General features: G+C 37.2%; 1 protein-coding gene across 1 annotated transcript; it reads left to right on the top strand.

Moving 5' to 3' along the window:
- The first annotated feature begins 1534 nt into the window (after positions 1 to 1534).
- LOC131620353 (small ribosomal subunit protein bS20c) lies at positions 1535 to 4327 on the top strand. Its single transcript, XM_058891406.1, has 3 exons — positions 1535 to 1780; positions 1854 to 2011; positions 3865 to 4327. The coding sequence occupies exons 1-3, from the start codon at positions 1645 to 1647 to the stop codon at positions 4093 to 4095; spliced, it is 525 nt and encodes a 174-aa protein (XP_058747389.1). The 5' UTR covers positions 1535 to 1644; the 3' UTR covers positions 4096 to 4327.
- Positions 4328 to 20124: the final 15797 nt, after the last annotated feature.

Genomic DNA, 20124 nt, shown 5'->3' with positions numbered 1-20124 from the left:
ATATGGGAACTTTAATCAAACAATTGAGCTACAATAACAATTCAGATATGAAAAGAAAGCTTAAGGGAGAAGAATAACAACTTTACTCATCACATACATACTACCTATCACTAATTCAATATAAATAGCAGATTCAGTCCTTCACATATTCCTCCCACATGCTGTGCGGTTTGCGTGGCCTCATTCCTACACGTCGTCCCATTATTTCCGCGTTATTGTTAGCCATATCTCTTTCCTGTATATTTGGTGGGTCCCCCAACCGATTTGCTGACTCATAAGCTGCTTCTAGAATCTCTTTCTCTTTTGGCTTCATTACACATATTACAAATTATAAACTTTTAGCATATGACCAATAAACAATCATTAACTTAAGGAATATACAACGGTTAGGAAATTAACTCACATGAATTAAAGAATATAGAAAGTTGAATAAATGAACATCCCTATCTATTTACTATTATTCATAACAGTAATGAGATATTTACTAATCACTAAGTGGATCCCTTTTGGTGCTAAGTCTCGAAATGAGTACCCTAACCCCAACGTTGAAGGATAAACTTACAACCAAGGGACTTCTCAAAAAACTGGCTAAGTGGATACCTAACTCCAATGCAAAAAAGTGCAAGGTATAAACTGGCTAAGTGGATACCTAACTCCAATGCAAAAAAAGTGCAAGGTATTATAGCAATAACACTCTTGCACATTACCTGTCTCACTAGACTTAAATTACATAACATATAGTAACTGAATATCACATTTATCTAATAAATCAAATCTGAATAAATTATTAGTTTTTTCAATATATAAGTTCTATAAAAAATTCTTCTTTCTACGTTATTAATTATTTATACTTATTATAATTATTAAATTTATTTATTAATTATTCATTTTTTAATTTTATTTACCGATTTAATTCAATATTATATCTAATTCAAAATTTTAAATTTAGTCGAAAACAATAGAATTTTAAATCATAATTTTTATACATTCTTCTATTCCTCTTATATTATTTTCAAATATTAAAAAAAATAATTATAAATATATTATAAGAGAAAAAAGGTTTAATAAGTTATATCAATCTCACTAAAAAAATTCTTAATAAATTTATTATATAAATATAATAAATTTTTATTGAAATTCCAAATATTATTGATTTAATGATATGATATGATTTTTTAATGTTAATTATAAAAGTAACTATATTTATGTTATATTGAAAATTTACATAGAAAGTAATTTCTTTTTTACATTTTTAATTAAAAACTAAATTAAATATTAAAATAGAATCTTCAGTAAATCACAATTTACCATTGTATAATTGTAAAGTTGAATTTATAAGAGGTTAGGGTAAAAGTTAAAGGTTTTGTCATCAAGTGGTTCGAGCCCCTTCTTGATCGTATTTGTAGAGATGAACTGTAGTTCTCCCTATCAAACTATCGAACGGTTAAAAGTTAAAGATTTTTAATAATTTAACTGACAGAGTAAAACAAAGGGTAACATAATAAGGGTAGTATGGAGAATCTGTTACTCATGGGAGTTGAGCAATCCTTTAATCATCATCCAATTGAAATTCAACCTCAACTGAACGGATAAGAGAAAGAGAGCCCTCTCACCAGAGAGAAAGAGAACGAGAGAGAGAGAGACATGGCTTCACTTTCATGCTCATTGCTGAACCTTCCCTCCCAAATGAGAAGCCTTACCCTAACTTCATCTTCTTCCACTTCAAATTCCCTTTCTCTATCTTTCTCCCGGAACATTTCTCACACCGTCTTTCAACAAGGTTTCTTCTATAACCGTTTCTCTTTTCCTCTCTATACTGCAATTTTCTGAGTCTCGCTGTGTTTGTTTCTCAGGTAGGTTGTGGTTGAGTACCGTACAGAGGCGCGGCGTTGTAGTTTGCGAGGCGGCTCCCGAAAAGGTTGATTCCGCACTTAAGAGAGCTCGACAAGCCGAGAAACGTCGCATTTATAACAAAGCTCGTAAATCTGAGATAAGAACACGTACCAAGAAGGTACCATAACACTAACATCTCTTAAATTGTTACGATTTTCTTTTTGAATAATAGCATAGCATTTGCAATGAAATGAATTGGGATTAATTTTGTATGCTAACTAACACTGACACCAGAAATAATTTGAAAAATTAAACGACAGGACAAATATTGGTGCCAATGCCATGTCCGTGGCTGACACTGACACGGACACACATTTTTCAGAGATATTGGTGCTACAAAGTTTAAAATTGAAATGTCGGTGGATACTTTGTATCTATAATATGGTTGTAAAAAAATCGAACGGTCTCTTTTGAGAATGATATGTAATTTGTGTCTGAGAAGGGTTTCATTAACTTAAGGGAGGAAAAGAAACAATGCATTTGAGTGTGTAGAGGAGAGAGGAAGAGAGATGGACAAGTGTGACTATAATGGAGAAATAGTGATGAGAAACAAAGGCGAATAAAGAGAGAGGTAGAGAGAATGGCGGGTGATTTGCCCTTGCTAAAGTTAGAGATATTCCTCATACTGGCCACCAAATTTCATCTTGAAAACAGGATACTATAGAGTGATGTTAATTACAATCAACTATAATATACAACTCATATAACTAACTTGCTTTGGGAAATATGAATTGATTGATAGTATGTAAGAGAAAGGAAAAAGAGAAACAGATGATGATATGATAAAGTATGTATGGGATAGTGGGAGAGAAAATGAAAAGTGTTATGCCCAAGTAGCATTTCCTTTTTGTTCCAACTTGCTGTACCAAACCCTGGCACTGATTTGGTTTCCTATCAAAATTTTCTATATAATAATATGTTTTCGCAGGTTATTAGAGTTGACTGAATGCCATTGAGTATCTCTTTTTATACTCAGAAGTTATATGGGTGTTCATTGAGCACCCATATAATATTCTGTCTCATTGACAAGATTGTGCCATTGAAAATAAGTGGTTGTAGATTGCAACACCAAATGGTATTCAATATCCTCTTATTCTTATCCCTATCTGCTGTTTGCATAATTCTCTTGCAAGGTGTTAGGGTGGATGACATGATTGTTCTTATTTGTTCCTTCTTTGGAGTCATTTATTTAAGCTGAAGTATAGCATAGGCTTGCTGTCTAGCGCACATCCAAGTCAATAAAAACATGTTTTTTTTTTTTTAATTGAACACTTGCGGAGGAATTTCCAAGAAGAGTGGATTGAAAATTTTCATACCATGCCCGAGGAGCATGTCCCAGATCATACCCTATAAAGAGCATTTGAATGCAAACACTTGGAGAGGATGAAAATAGTCCTTGAGGATAAATCATGTAAATATTTTCTTCAAGGTCCCCATAAAAAAAGCATTCTTCACATATATTTGATGAAGGGACCAGCCTGCAGAGGCATCAATAGAAAAAATATAACCAAGTAAATTGACTATAGTCATCAATAAATGTTACAAAATATTTATAGGAAACTTATAATAACAGATTCCTTTATCGACGCATGTCACACGATTGTCGGCAGAATATCCAAAGTGCCCGTACTTCATAGTCTTCGTAGTTCTGATACTATAGTCTGACACGTTGATATAAAATACTATAGTCTGATACTGTAGTTCTGTTTTTCTAGGTCAAATTATATTACAATTAATACAAAAGTAGTCCACTTTTAACATAACAAGACTCCATAAACGATATGAATCCTGACATTGTAGTTGATGTTATAATATCATTGCAAGTGTTACATTGATTATACTAATCAAAACTCAAGTTCACATGCATTGTCATTCAAAATACAACTCCTTATTATCCATACAACCCACCCAACTTGTAGTTTTATTTACAGGGGCAATTTTTTTAATTAACTCATAATTAATGATCTGTAGGTTTTGGAAGCACTGGATTTGCTCAGAAAGAAATCTGATGCACAAGCGGAAGAAATCCTCTCAATTGAGAAGATGATTGGAGAGGCATACTCTATAATTGACAAAGCAGTGAAAGTGGGCACACTGCATAGAAACACCGGAGCAAATCGCAAGTCTCGGCTGGCCAGAAGAAAGAGGGCAATAGAAATTCATCATGGTTGGTATGCTCCTGTCCCTCAAGAAAGTGCCTGAAACAATCCCTAGTGAGAACTTAATACATATTTCTCTCACTGCTCAAATCCTGTATTTTAGTTTTTTTTGACTTCAGTTCAATTTGATTTAGTATGCCATCATCATGTAGAGACTCCATTTGATGTTAACAGCATCTTCGAAATTAGCCACCGTTGTAAGTTGTATTTTTCCCTTATTGTTATATTGCTTAAATTGCCTCCTTGACTTAATAATAGTTGATCTGTGATTAAAATTTGATTGTTATTATAATCTTGCTCATGATTGTAGCGTCTCAAATAAGTCATGCCTTAACACACTCCCTCTTGAGCTACATTTGCAAATAAGGTATCATAGCATGATCCTCATTTTTGTATGATGTACAATTTCGGATGTGCATCTTCTTGGTTATCACCTCAGCAATCTCATTAAACATAATTTCCTCTATATTTTACCATTTCAGCTTTGGCGTTGATCTGCCAATCTATGTGTTGTTTCTCATTTCTTTTGTAAATCCAATCTGTGTTGTTTCTCATTTCTTTTGTAAATCACGTTTTGCCACCATAACTTAAAATCTGCCTCAATTCTCACTCCTAGTTATTGCACACAATAAAAAAGATTCTCTTTTCTTCCAATCTACTCCTCAACCTCTGTAGTCTAACCAGGCACGATTTGCACTCCATACTGTCACCTGTTGCACATCACGTAGTGGGTGCTAAGACAAATTTTAAAATGAAAAATTTGAAGTTAATACTATTGAGGCTAAGACCATATTGCCTACCATTGTAGCCGGCCGGCCCTGTCACCGGCGTCAAGGATCTCACATGTGCCTTCCATGATTATCATATTTTAAAACTTAGTAGGATCTTTTAGAAGGATTATATCCATTTCATTAAGGAGCAAAATTAGCAACACCTTGAAGCACTCAAAGAACTGGAGATTAATGTTTCGGTGCACGATGAGCTAAGGTGTGGAGCTCAATTGACATTTGTTATTTGAGTTATTTTATGATGACATCTTTCTATCTTGTGTGAAAAATGGGTTGAAAACTGTTACGGTATATTAGTTAAATTTTTGTCAAATTTCAAAAGAATGCCATAGTTGAGTAGTTTTGGACAACAATTATTTGGATTTACTTTCACTTCCAATTGGTGGGAGTAATCCTAAGTATATTTCTGGATGGGGAACACTAATTTTTTGTGTGGAAGTATACTTCTCAAGTTACTTTTGGGAGTGGGAAACTGGCGACTGGTCCTATCTAAGAGATAATCATCCCAGGAATGCAAAAGAACCTGTGATTATTGTTCAAATTTAAATGATCATTTGTAAGATTTCGATTTTATTTAACGTTATTAATTTGTTACAAGACACTTTGAAAAAAAATTGTACCAATGAATATTAATGCTATTTTTTCTATTATATCCTTAAATATTTATTAATTTTTTTTCAATTATATAAATTTATTTTTTTAATATTATTAATGAAAAATAATTTTATAAAATTCATCATGATTTCTCTTTTACATACAACAATAATTTTTTTAACATTGATAAGTCGAAGTATAAAACTTGCTACATATTGTTTTGCCTATAAGAATGAGGTTGAGGATTATGAAAGAGTAACAAGATAATCTCATTTTTCAATCAAAGTAGGGTTAGACAAGCAAAATTGTAGCCGAATAGGATATATTCCAGTCTTTCTGAAATTTACTAGAATGTGTTGTGATATAATTCAAGTTGTAGTTCAAGTCCAAGTTAGTTAGGGTTAGGGTTTGTTATGTTAGTTAATTAGTATACAAGTCACTTAGTTGTATATAAATACATATTGTAATCCAGATTCAATTGTCACATTCAATAATAACAATCCCTATACATCTCTCTTTCTCTCCCCCTCTCTCTCTCTCCACTAAAATTACCTCACACACTAACAAATTAGTATCTAGAGCTTTCGTTTAGTTTCTTGACCATGTTTTCAAGAACTGCACGTCGGTGGTCGTGTTTTCAGGAACCGTGAATCAGTTTTGCTGCAGAGATGAATGGTGGCAACAATATTCCCAATTCTCTTCTGAATCTTGACGACAAGAAACCCTTCAAGTTGTCATCAATGGCGTTCTTGAACTTGCTGATATTGCAACTGATGCTCAGAAAGTCAGTCACAAGGATGCCAAGAAGAAAGACTGCAAGGCTGCATTTTGTATGCAGTCGACGGTAGATGCGGCAAATTTTGATCGGATTTCTAATGCTGAATGGGTGAAGGAGGCATGGAATATTCTTGTTATTTATTATGAAGGAGGTGAGAAGGTTAAAGCTTTCAAGTTGCTGTCACTGTGAAGGCAATATGGATTACTGTAAATGAGAGAATAGGAAAAGATTGTAGGCTATGTCTTGAAGGTGCATAATCTTGTCCATCTCATGAAAGGTTGTGGTGAAAACCCTAACTGATAAGATGATAGTTGAGAAGGTAATGTTTATATTGACCTCTCACTTTGATCACGTTATAATAGCTATTCAAGAATCCAACAATCTTGAAACCTTAAAATAGGAAGATTTGGTTGGTTTGTAGAGGCACATGAGATGAGAATTATCGAAAGGAAATGGGTTCAAGATTTGATACAAACATTGCATGCTCAGACATGGAAGAAGCATGATGGTTCCAACAAGTTCAAAGGCAAAGGAGACAAGACTTAGTGAAGGATAGAAAAACACTTAGAAAAGGGGGGGGGGTTGAATAAGTGTGACTTTAAAAACTTGTAAGATAAAAACAATGAACACAATTATTTTTATCCTGGTTCGTTGTTAACGAAACTACTTCAGTCCACCCCCTTAGAGTGATTTACCTCAACTGAGGATTTAATCCACTAATCTGACTGATTACAATGGTTATCCACTTAGATACCCTCTAAGTCTTCTAGAGTATACATATCACAACTTGATCACTCTAGGAATTCACCACTTAGAAAACTTCTAAGTCTTCTAGAGTCCACTGATCACTCTAGGAACCTTTTACAATCAATGTAAAATGATGTTTACAAGAGTATGAATTGCTTCTTATAAAGCTATAATCACAACAGTGATATTTCTATTAAGTTCTAAGCTTAACACTCACTAAATATTACAAGAGTTTGTAAGGTTGAAGATGGAGTTCGTGAGCTTTGAATTTGACAGTGTTTTGGTATTTTATGCAAGAGTTCGTTAGCTGCTTCTGACCAGAACTTCTATATATATAGGCGTTTGAGAAGATGACTATTGGGTTGCATTTAATGCATTGCGTGAATAGTGTGGTGTTGTTTTTTTACCTCCCCGTTTCACTTGGGAGGACGACACGCTAAACCCTTCACGTGAAATTTGGAAGGAGAATGCGCCCGGGGCGGGATGAATTTTGTTTCAGTTCTTCCTACGATATCATACGAACTTTTTAATTATCCTACGAGTAGGAAAGGGGAAAAAGATCTCAAATAAACCCTAGGAGTTTGCTAAGTGTGGGGATTCACCTATACTAGAAATTCTAGAGTCCGGGAGGTCGGATATACATAGGGAAGAGTTTAAGCACCCTACATATCCGTAGTACTCTACGGGAACCTTCTCTGTGTCTATGTGTTTGTGTTTGTTGCTGATGATTGGGAAAGTTTCTCCTTTGTGTTAGGAGAAGGAATTGAATTGAATTAAAAAGACAGACAGACTGACTATTTTTGGTATATTATTAGCTCGCTGAGATTCCTTGTGAACCTCATGCCTACATATCCCTAATGGAAGTCAGAGCTTTTTGTAGTTCGGAGAACTAATTAGGGAAATTAATGATTTTTGTGCCTTGCTTGAAGCTCAAGGTTGAAGCTTGGATTAAATCTCTGTTTACAGTAAAGAGACATGAAATCATCTTTACAGAGAGGTATTTCTACTATTCCACCACAAACATTTTTAAAGTGACAGAAAAGCTGAAATTTGTTTCATTAAGAGAGGGAGCCTACTTGGTTGATCAAGTATGACAGCCACATGCCTCTTGAATGAAAGATTCTCGACCAAATTAGGGAAAGTTGTACAAGTCTGGGTGTGTTGCCAAAGCATGCCTTTCACGAGTCCTAAATGGGAGAATGTTTGAAATGATTGTTTGTTTGAAATGATTGTTTTGTTTGAAATGATTGTTTGTTTGTGGTGAGATAGGAGAAATACCTACCTATGAAGATGAGCAATGTCTATCTTCTGTTTGAAAGATTTGATTTTTAGCTTGCTTGAATGAGGCCCAAGCTTGAGGCTTTTTGATTGGTTGATTAATTATTGACTCTGGGAGATGACTCCACTGGAAATTAACTTTTGAATGATTTGTGTTCTGTATGAAGCCCAGAATTGAGGCTGACTCTAGTTGGAGAGTGTTTCATTTTGTTTTATGATTGAAAGGTTTTTTAGTGTTCTGTATAAAGCCCAGACTTGTGGCTGACTCTACCTAGGGAGACTCTATTTTTGTGCCTTGTATGAAGCCCAAGGTTGTGGGTGACTCTTAGCTGAGGAAGTTATTATTTTCTGCTTTGTATGAAGCCCAAGGTTATGGCTGATTGTGGAGGAAACTGAGTATGGATGACTGTATGGGGAAAAGATCCTAGAGGTTAGGAATCTTTGACACAGGAAATGTGGTTTATCTGCCTTGTACAAAGCCCAAGGTTGTGGCTACTTGATGATGAAGGACTCACTGGGGAGACTCTATTATCTGCCTTGTACAAAGCCCAAGGTTGTGGCTGATTCTCTAGGGGATACCTATGATAGGGTTTTGACTCTAAGAGGAGTATGTGCCTTGTACAAAGACCAAGGTTGAGGCTGACTTTTATTAATGGGGAAAGATCTACCAGTGTGGGATCTTTTGACTTAGAGGGATCTTTTGACTTAGAGGGGATTTTTGTTGAGGATTATCCTAAGGGTTGACTCTACTGCGGATTGTGCTTTTGTTGAATGAAAAACTCAGGTTGAAAGATTGACTCTTACTAGAGGATTTATTTAGATGATTGACCTAAATTAGACTCTATCGGGGAATTGGTTTTTATTGACTGAGATGGACTTTAAGTGAGATTTATCTTTTTAAGAATTGAATTTTTGGAAGCTAACCTTTTCCAGGGAAATATGACTTTAGAGGACTGATTTTGGAGGCTAACCCTTTCCAGGGGTTTTACTCTGCTGGAGAGTTTGTCTTTTGAAAGTTTTTGGAAGCTAACCCTTTCCAGGGAATTATGATTTAAAGGAGTGATTTTTGGAGGCTGACCCTTTCCAGGGATTTATGATTATGGCAGAATGATTATCTAGTTGAGACTTCTTGTTTAAAGCCTAAGATTAAGGCTGACACTGACTAAGGATCATAGACTGTGCTAAGGAAGAAAATTAATGAAGATAAGGGTGACAGAGATTGTCGATGTCTCTCATTCCAAAAGGTGAACTCAATGTGAGATTGAGACATTCTTAGCTTGTTTAAAGTCTGGTTTAAGGAATGGAAGAAACTCACCAGGGTTGGCTAAAAGGGGTGACTAAAGACCTGTTCCTATGTTTATAAGAAACCTGATGGGTCATTGTATACAAGCTCAAGAGGAAGCTGGGAATGCTTTTAAGAAGCCTGTGGGTCCTTGTAAAAAGCCCAAGAGGAGGCTAATCGAGGGTCATCGAGGGTCCTTGTTATAGCACAAGAGAAAGCTATGTGGTTTTGAACTTATTTTGGCTCTAAGCAAATGGGTAAGAGGTTTCACCGGGAATAAATCCTCTTGGGTGGATGTGTCCTAGTTTGGGTTCTAAGGCTTTTTCAAGATGTTTCACCGGGAATAATTCATCTTGAGGGTTTGAACTAAAGATCTCTAATTAGGAAAGATCCTTCACCGGGAAGACATTCTCAATCCTAGGCCATAGTCCTATAATATATATAGTTTAACTGTCCTAAGGTTTTACTCAGACGTAGTTCTAAACAATATATAAACAGTTTATATTTGACAGTAATTTTAAATAAAGACTATAAATTGAAAGCTTGTAAAGCCTAACCTGGATGGAGTGGAAGCCTTTGAAGATGTATGTACAAAGCCTTACCAGCAGTTTTGTTGATAACAGTTGAATATTTATTATAAACAGTTAAAGGTTTTTGAAAATAGAAGAAGTGAGGATGGACATAGGTCACATAGGTATCTGAAGAGTTTCACCGGGAATAATGCCCTTCAAATACCAGAAGAATATTTTGAAAACAGATAGAAGATTTTGTAAATACAGTTTTGAAAACAAACTATGAAAAGAAAGAAGGTGTTGGGTCTTACACTCTAATGGAGGCCCAAAAGATTTATTTATTGTTCATGAGAAACAGTTGTTTGAAAATGATATACTGTTGTTGTAAACAGTTTTATTGTCTGTAAAAATAAAAGGGGTTGGGACTTACACTCTGTTAGAGGCCCAAAAGATTTATTTACTGTTCTTGAGAAACAGTTGAGGAGATACAAGGTTTTGTTGTCTGAAAACCTGGATCGTCTGTTCGATCGGAGATTGAAAATAGTTTTGAAAATTGACAAAAGTCAACTTAATTAAAGTAAAGATGAAAATCTATACCTAATTAAGACCTAAATGATTAGGATTTTATCACTAAAATATTTATGAGAGATTAGGTTTTGAAAATTTAAGGAAAACATGTATTAAAAGTATTTTAAAATACTTAAAAATACACTATTTTTTAACCTAATAAAAATGCATCAAATAAATAATATATTTGTAATTTTTTTGATTATCCATAAAATAGGTATATCAAATAACAAGTGTGTGAAAAATCAAACAAAAATGATTTAATTTGAAGGGTGAATTAATTGGTTGAAGTTGTGAAGAAAATAAGTGAGAAAAGTGATAAAAAATAAGGATTTGTCTCCACCAAGGCTTGAACCTACGCTTTCATGGTTACCACACAAAACAAAGCCAACTGAGCTACACGCTCAGTGTGACTAAAGAGGGACTTCATTTGGTTATATGTGAAACACGCGCGTTAAAATGAAAAATAAAAACAAAAGGTCTGAGGGGGGGATCGAACCCCAGACCTTGTGGCAAGAGAGAGTGGAAGCGCATGTGACCAAGTGAGCTAAACGATGTATTCGTTTAAAACACGCTTTCAGTTAATTATATTTTAAACGTTCCCCTGAGAATTCAAAAATGGCGCCACCCACCATCTTCATCTTCAACCTCAAGCTTTCCATTTTTTGAATTTCTGAACTTGCTCATTTCTCAACCAAACGTGATGATGTAAACATGAATTTTGCTCTAAATTTCCTAACGAATCCAGATATGCAACTAATATTTATTTATATCGACTACAACTATCTAATTTTTCAGAAAACACGAAGAACATATGAACCCTAATTTTAAAATTAAATGATGAACAAGATGAATAAATGAATGATGATAGAGGGTTTTTAATCCTATGATGATGCTGAACAAACTGGTATCGAGATATATCAATAAGAGTACTTAATTATGAGTGTTAGAGTTTGGAAAAATACCTCTGAAAATGGAGGTCGATGGCTATGGTGGAGAACTTCTGGCTTTGAGTGAATGATTGCAAATGCTTCCTATGACCTTGTTGATGCTATCTGGGCACTTGGATTGCTTTGAATACCTCTGAAATGATCTACCCGACCCCTCTTGCTTGAGTTTCAAGTAGAAATGGAAGATAGTGATTCTGCATTTACAGATGAGCTGCAACCATCTGGATAGCTTCACTACACCCTAAGGAATGTGTCTGAATGCTTGGACTTGTTGACACCCTCTGAATTGTTCTACAGACCTCCAACTGACTTTGCTCCAAATTGAAAGTGAAGATGGTGTTCTTGCACTTACAGAAGTGTTCCAGGTGCTTGGATCACTTCTAATGGACCCCCTTGAGAGGTTTGAACACTTAGTTTCAAAGGAAGAGCTCTGGTTTGAAGAACCCGAGTCTTCTTGCCAAGGAACCTTTGAAAAACCTAAGTGTGAGAGGAAGAAGGAGAAAGCAAGAATTGGAGTTGCTTTGGTGTGTTTAATATGAAGGATGACACTTCTATTTATAGGCAAAGAGCTTTGTACTGATTGGAGGAGTGAGCTTGCTTAATGAGGGGGTTTTGGTTTCTTGGCCATGAAGAAATTCAAAGAATCTCCAAAATGCAATGATGGCCAAATCGAGCTAGCTCCTTATCCATTGATATTATCTGGTTTTGGGGAACATTTCTGATGCAGAGTGTGTTCCAATTGGTTGGTGAGAAGATTCCTTTGATGATTCATCCATTTGCCATAAATTCTCAAAATGCAATCATTACATAATCACATATTCTTGTTTTGGGAATATTCTTCAATTCTCATGCCATGGTGAAAATGAATGTATGTCATCTCTTCTTATGTGTTATGGGTTGTGTAGCATCCATTGGTGAAGTCATTTGCACAAAATTGCAAAGTTTCAAAATGGTACATGACCTATAATTTTACTTCATGAGGCCAACTTTGAACAAGCATAAATCTTAGCTCAAAATGAATTTGGAGAAGGTTGAGCACAATTTGGAAAGACCTTAACATGTACTTCAATTTATTAGTTTGGGGTTTCTTCAGAATCATTTGGGAAAATTGTGAAAAATGAGCCTAAAGCTTGGAGAAAACTAGGTCAAAAACACTTAGAATTTTTTTCTAACTTTTCATGACCTATAACTTCCAAAGCCTAAATCTCTCAAATGATTGATCTTTTGAAAAACGTTGCTATGTAAGGAGTTGTTTTATTTGATGAGATCTACAACTTTCATGTTGGAAGTTTTTTGAGTTGTGTAGGTGAAATTTTGAGTTCCCAAAGTACCCTTAAAAACCCTAATTCTTGACTTTTTGATCCATGATGAATTTTCTTGAATTTCTTTTGCCAAATGAATTTAATAATCATATATTGATGATATTGATTTTTAAAAGTCATGGTTTGACCAAAAATCCTAAAATTCAAAGGTGATCTTGCATAGTTGACTTTTTCTAGGTGAATTGAGATTTTGGACTTTTGTGTTGAATCAAGCTCTCCTCCCCAAATGAATGATATGAATGGGTTATATTGAGGTAATAGAAGTTCTTGAGCCATGTTTTAAGTTGTGGATTCTTGTCCTGATTAAAAGTCAAATGTGCAAGTGAATTAGGTCTGAAACCCTAATTGTCGACCAAATGAAACTGATGACTGTAGATCTTGAATTGAGGTATAATGCTAAATGGATGTTGTTATGTGGATCATTTGAAGATGATTGAATCCTTTGAGTGATGTCCTGGAGCTTTTTAGGGTTTCCCATATGTGGTCCCTGATTTCATTCCTTGATGGGCTCAAAACCCTAGTCTGCTGATTTGAGCAAACCCGAGTCTTGATGACTGGTGTCTAATCAATCATAGGTAAATGAATGAATCATTTAAGTCATGTGATTTCTTTAGAGGTTATTCTCTTGTTAATTGATCCTTTGCCTGAGCTCTTTTATCTTCGAACATCCTCGATTAAGTATCAGATGAATAGGTGACTGCTCTGAGTACCTATCTTGAATTTGATGAGATGTTTGGAGGTATGACATCTCAGGGGGGGGGGGTCAAAATTAGGGTATGACAGATGCCCCTATTTAAGTCTCTTTCATTTAGAGGGAGAAAGATTGATATCTTGATCTCCTCGGAGTGAAAGAGACTTAAATACCAAAGAATGCCCGAATTTTGGGCGTTCCTGAGATGTTGTAGTGATAATGAAACAATAGTTCTTGACTTGATCCCGTTGTTGCTCTCTGCGGGGATTGAGGAGACAAACTCCTATAGAAATATGTTATGCTGATTCTAGTGAATGGACGACAATGTAGAATGCGTAATCCATCTTCTTTGACTAAGTGTTGATACTTAGAAAAAGGCAAGCAACCTCCCATCGTTTCGGATGTCTGATCGCGAAACTGGTCTCAGTTGTGATAACCTCCCCTCGATCCGGATGTCTAATCGCGGAACTGGTCTCAATTATAATGATGTAAACAACCTCCCCTCGTTTTGGATGTCTGTATCTCAAAACTGGTCTCAGTTGTAATAACCTCCCCTCGATCCGGATGTCCAATCGTGGAACTGGTCTCAGTTATAATGATGTAAACAACCTCCCCTTGTTTTGGATGTCTGTATCTCGAAACTGGTCTCAATTGTAATAACCTCCCCTCGATCCGGATGTCCAATCGCGAAACTGGTCTCAGTTATAATGATGTAAACAACCTCCCCTCGTTTCGGATGTCTATATCTCGAAACTGGTCTCAGTTGTAATAGACAATATCTCAGATAAAGAGAGAAAATCTCCAAAGGTTTGTTTCCTCACCAAACTTCTCACCAGTGTTTGTTGGAGAGATGCCATTTGATGATTGATAAGAAACTTCATCATGCTTTCCTTTAATCCAATGTCCTTGAAGGAATGCCATATGATCATGCGTCCTTTTGAGGAGCTAATGGCTGTGCTTGAAAGCGGACGAACTGTCTTCAAGATGAAAATTGCCATAATTCTGCTGAGGAATCTGAACTATCTCATTGACGAAGACTTCCATATACTGACTCTGCTGGGAAGTTAACAAACTATTTCCTAAGAGGAAAACTGCCATTTGTCGACCCTGATGGGGAGGAAACATCTTGGAAGCAGACAAACTGTTTCTTGCAAAGAAACTGCCGTTTGTCGATTCCTTGGGTATTAAACAGACAAACTGTCTTTCTTGAGAAGGACTGCCATTTGTTGACTTTGCTGAGGAATCCGAACTACCTTCCTGAAGAAGACTATCATTTATTGACTCCGCTGGGGATTTGTCAAACCATTTTTCAGGAGAAAAAACCGCCATTTGTCGACTTCGTGGGGAAATCCAAAAGTGGACAAACTATCTTCTTGAAGAAGATCGCCAATTGTTGATCTGCTGGAGAACCTTGGCGTTTGCTGACTTGCTGGGGATTTCCAAACTATCTCCGTGAGGAAGACTGCCATCCGTTAATCCCTTGGGGCAATCCTCGTGTACGAATCGTCTTTATGAAGAAGATTGCTCTTTGTTGACTTGCCGGGGAAACTCAAATTGAGGTCCGAGTGATTCGGGCAATAATAAGATCAAGGCCTCACTAGACAACGTTGATTATGCAGACCTATGTTATGATGCATGATGCATGCATGAATGTTATGATGATTATAAAATAAATGTGAATAGAATTGTCGCGGATGTGAAATCCTGTGGCTTAGATTTTTGTTGTTCAGAAGATGTCTTCTTCCTGAGATATGTAGCTTGCACTCCGTTGGGGATACCTGGTTACTGGTTGTCCGCTGTTTGAAGTGAGTGACATGACTTGAAGTGAAGATCCGTTATCGGGAGATATTCGCAAAGCGACCTCATGGGGAAATTTGTTCCCGGAGTCTCAACCGTTTTTGGTGCAACTGTTTGCATTCTTCCTATCGTTTGTAAACCTTAGAAAGAAATTTCACCTTTATTTTTGCAAGTAAATTCATTTTTATTTTTGAAAACACTTGTTTCAAGGAAATGACTATCAGACTTAAAAAATACATTTTAAGAAACTGAATAAGACTCGATTTGCAAAGAAAAGGCACAAGGCTCAAATTATTATTTATGGAATGGTAATCAGCCAAATGCTTGATTCCATGGAGTATTTACAAAGTTGGAAATTAGTAATTTTCGGAAAAAGGGCTACGATGAAATGTGACGACCGTTATCTTTCCCTTCCACTCCGAGTTGTGCTGTATTCGTGCTTCGTAGAAGATGACCTACTGATGATGAATACTCCGCTATGGATTTTTGAATGATCAAGTTTGTCCTGAACACAGTTACTTGCCATATATCCCTAACTTTTGCGTAAACTACCCCTTTCGGGTTTTAAGTCTACCGGGATTGATTATATATTTTTTATGTCTCTAACTTTTGCCTGAACCGTCCTTTCGGGTTTTCGATTCACCGAGACGCTCCTTTTTGCCTAAGCTGCCCTTTGCGAGTTTTCAACTTAGGGAGCTGTTCTTTTGTTTATTTAGGCGAAGTATTTCTTCACTGCGTCGACGTTCACAGGACGGGTGAATTCTTCTCCATCCATAGTCGTGAATATTAAGGTTCCTCCTGAGAAAGCTCTCTTGACCATGTATGAGCCGTCATAATTGGGAGTCCATTTGCCCCTAGAATCTGTGAGAAAAGATTGAATCTTTTTTAGTACAAGGTCGCCTTCTTTGATTGTGCGAGGTTGAACCTTTTTGTCGAAAGCTTTCTTCATTCTTTGTTGATATAGCTGTCCGTGGCATAAAGCTGTCATGCGCTTTTCTTCAATTAAGTTCAACTCATCGAATCTGCTTCGACACCACTCGGCTTCTGTTAATTTTGCCTCCATCAAGACTCTCATTGATGGGATCTCAACCTCTATGGGTAGACTGCCTCCATGCCATATATAAGGGACAAAGGAGTTGCTCCAGTCGAAGTACGTACAGATGTACGATAACCATGAAGAGCAAACGGGAGCATTTCATGCCAATCTTTGTAAGTGATGACCATTTTCTGAATGATTTTCTTGATGTTTTTGTTGGCTGCTTCTACAACCCCATTCATCTTTGGTCTGTAAGGAGATGAGTTGTGATGTTCAATCTTGAATTCTTCACAAAGTTCCTTCATCATTTTGTTATTCAAATTTGACCCATTGTCAATGATTATCTTGCTAGGAATGCCGTAGCGGCAGATGATGTGATTCTTGATAAACCTGACGACCACTTGTCTTGTGACGTTTGCATATGAAGCTGCTTCAACCCATTTGGTAAAATAGTCTATGGCTACCAAGATGAAGCTATGTCCGTTGGACGATTTTGGCTCGATCATTCCAATCATGTCGATTCCCCACATGGAGAAAGGCCAAGGGGAAGAGAGTATGTTGAGAAGAGATGGTGGCACGTGAATTCTATCGGCATAGATCTGACATTTGTGACACCTCTTTGCATACTGGTAGCAATCTGACTCCATCGTCAGCCAATAATATCCTGCTCTCAGTATTTTCCTTGTCATGGTGTGTCCATTGGCGTGAGTACCAAAGGAACCTTCATGTATTTCTCTCATGAGTGTTTCTGCTTCTTTCTCGTCAACGTATCTGAGCAGAACCATGTCGAAATTTCTCATGTACAGAACATCTTCATTCAGGAAGAATCTGCCAGCTAACTTTCTCAAAGTCTTTCTATCTTTCTTTGATGCCCCAAGAGGGTACTCTTGCCTTTGAAGAAAGTTTTTGATATCTTGATACCACGGTTTGTCATCGATGATCGCTTCTACTGCGAAAACATGAGCGGGCCTATCCAGGCGCATAACATCGATCCGAGGAATGTCATTCCAATGATTTATCCTAATCATGGAAGAGAATGTGGCTAATGCATCAGCCAAGTTATTTTCTTCACGAGGAATGTGATGAAAATCTACCCTGTCGAAGAATGGTAACAATCTTCTTGCGTAGTCTTTGTAAGGGATTAGCCCAGGTTGGCGTGTTTCCCGTTCTCCTTTGATTTGATTGATGACCAAAGCAGAATCTCCGTATACATCCAAGTGTTTGATTCTTAGATCCACGGCTTCTTCGAGACCCATGATGCAAGCCTCATATTCGGCCTTATTGTTTGTGCATTTGAAAGTTAATCTGGCGGTAATTGGAATATGGGTACCTCGAGGGGTAACAATGATTGCCCCAATTCCTCGTCCATAAGCATTGACAGCTCCGTCAAAGATTAAGCCCCACTGGGATCCTATCTCAGGTCCTTCGTCTGGTAGTGGCTCATCGTAATCTTTCATCTTGAGGTACATAACGTCCTCGTCCGGAAAGTCAAAACTGGTTGATTCATGACCATTGAGTGGATGGTGAGCCAGGTGCTCAACTAGAATGCTTCCTTTCACGGCTTTCTGTGCGTGATACTCAATGTCATATTCTGATAACAACATCTGCCAACGGGCAATTCTCCCAGTTAAAGCAGGCTTCTCAAAGATGTACTTAATTAGATCCATATGGGAGATCAACCAAGTAGTATGTCGAATCATGTACTGGCGGAGACGTTTGGCAGCCCAAGCCAAAGCACAACAGGTCTTCTCGAGCATGGAGTAGCGGGATTCACAGTCAGTGAATTTCTTGCTTAGGTAGTAGATGGCATGCTCTTTTCTTCTCGTCTCGTCTTGCTGTCCAAGGACACAACCCATGGAATCTTCTAAGACGGTTAAGTACATTATCAAAGGTCTTCCTTCCACTGGAAGAGACAAGATGGGTGGTTCGAGAAGATATTCCTTAATGTTGTCGAACGCTTTCTGACAATCGTCTGTCCAGACGCAACTCTGATTTTTCCGTAGAAGTTTGAAAATTGGAGCACAAGTTGCAGTCATGAGATATATGAATCTCGAGATGTAATTCAGACGTCCAAGAAATCCTCTAACTTGTTTCTCGGTTCTGGGTGAAGGCATTTCTTGAATTGCCTTGACTTTGTCTGGATCTACTTCAATTCCTTGTTTGCTGACGATGAAACCAAGGAGTTTTCCTGAGTAGACACCAAAGGTACACTTGTTGGGATTCAGGCGAAGCTGAAACTTCCGTAAGCGTTGAAATAACTTTGTCAGATTATGTATGTGATCTTCTTCATTTTTTGATTTGGCAATCATGTCATCCACATAGACTTCCACTTCCTTATGCATCATGTCGTGGAAAAGTGTAGTCGTGGCTCTTTGATATGTTGCCCCTGCGTTCTTTAGTCCAAAAGGCATAACGCGATAGTAGAACGTTCCCCAGGGGGTGATGAAAGCTGTTTTCTCCATGTCTTCAGGTGCCATCTTGATCTGGTTGTATCTCGAAAATCCGTCCATGAATGAGAAAACTTTGGATTTTGCTGTATTGTCAACCAACATGTCAATATGTGGTAACGGAAAGTCATCCTTAGGGCTAGCTTTGTTCAAATCTCTGTAGTCGACGCACATGCGGACTTTTCCGTCTTTCTTAAGAACGCGAACAATGTTAGCTAACCACTGAGGGTATTCTGAAGTGACGAGGAAACCAGCGTTGATTTGCTTTTGAACTTCCTCTTTGATTTTCATGGCCATCTCCAGATGAGTTCTTCTCAATTTTTGCTTGACCGGAGGGCATTCTGGCTTCAATGGCAAGTGATGCTCCACTATACTGGTATCCAACCCTGGCATATGCTGATAGGACCAAGCAAAGACATCTGAGAATTCTTTGAGCAGTTGTATCAAACTATTTCTGATCTCTGAACTGAGCGAAGCTCCAATCTTAACCTCTTTCCTGTTTCCATCGGGACCAAGGTTAATGATCTCTAGAGGCTCATTGTATGGCTGGATGGCCTCTTCCCTTTGTTGAAGTAAACGTGAAATTTCCTTTGATATTTCTTCGTCTTCTTCTTCCTCTACCTCGAATACAGGAAACCCAAAGCTTGGAGAAGTCATACGGCCGCACGTTTCAATGGGGTGTTTTATGATTAATCTGCATATGTGTGATGAGTTTTATTTAGACAACGAGGGAAGACTCGGTGTATGCAGTTAATGGAATGTTTTGATGTTTTAAGGCTGTTTTTTAGGATTACCAATTTCCGAAAAAAGAAAAGGGAAAAACTAACGAAAGAACAAAAATGAAATTTTTATTTATCGACAGTCATTTCTTGAAACAAAGACCCTATAAAACAAAACTCTATTGCTTTGGGCGAAGCAAAGAGGGACACTTTTCTAAGAAATAGTAAAATGCAAGGCCCTATGAAACATCTCTTCACCCTGGGCTATGGTGAGAGGACAAAATAACGGTGAAAGTTCCTACTTAGGAGTGCGAACAACAGTTGAAACTTCAACAGCTGTCCAATAGTGGCGAACCCCATTGTGCACTAGGTAATCCGGCACCTTAGACTTAAGTTGGCCTGTGGTAGGTCTTGATTTACCAACCACTTACTTTGCAACACTCAGACGATCTTCTTCTACTTCAGCAGACTGAGCGGTGTGAGCATACCCATTTCCAAGTGGAGTATGTCAGACTTTCTTTTGAGGAAACTTCCAATCTTTTGAATGGAGAGACTCGTTGTCGG

This window comes from Vicia villosa, linkage group LG7, assembly GCF_029867415.1.
Source record: "Vicia villosa cultivar HV-30 ecotype Madison, WI linkage group LG7, Vvil1.0, whole genome shotgun sequence".
NCBI lineage: Eukaryota > Viridiplantae > Streptophyta > Magnoliopsida > Fabales > Fabaceae > Vicia > Vicia villosa.
Note: the sequence above shows the minus strand (reverse complement) of the source record. Positions and strands in the feature narration are given on the sequence as shown.

Coding starts and splice junctions, on each gene's coding strand:
- LOC131620353 (XM_058891406.1), top strand. CDS start 1,645: ATGGCTTCACTTTCATGCTCATTGCTGAACCTTCCCTCCCAAATGAGA. Junction 1,781..1,853: donor TCACACCGTCTTTCAACAAG/GTTTCTTCTATA, acceptor TTTGTTTCTCAG/GTAGGTTGTGGTTGAGTACC. Junction 2,012..3,864: donor TAAGAACACGTACCAAGAAG/GTACCATAACAC, acceptor AATGATCTGTAG/GTTTTGGAAGCACTGGATTT.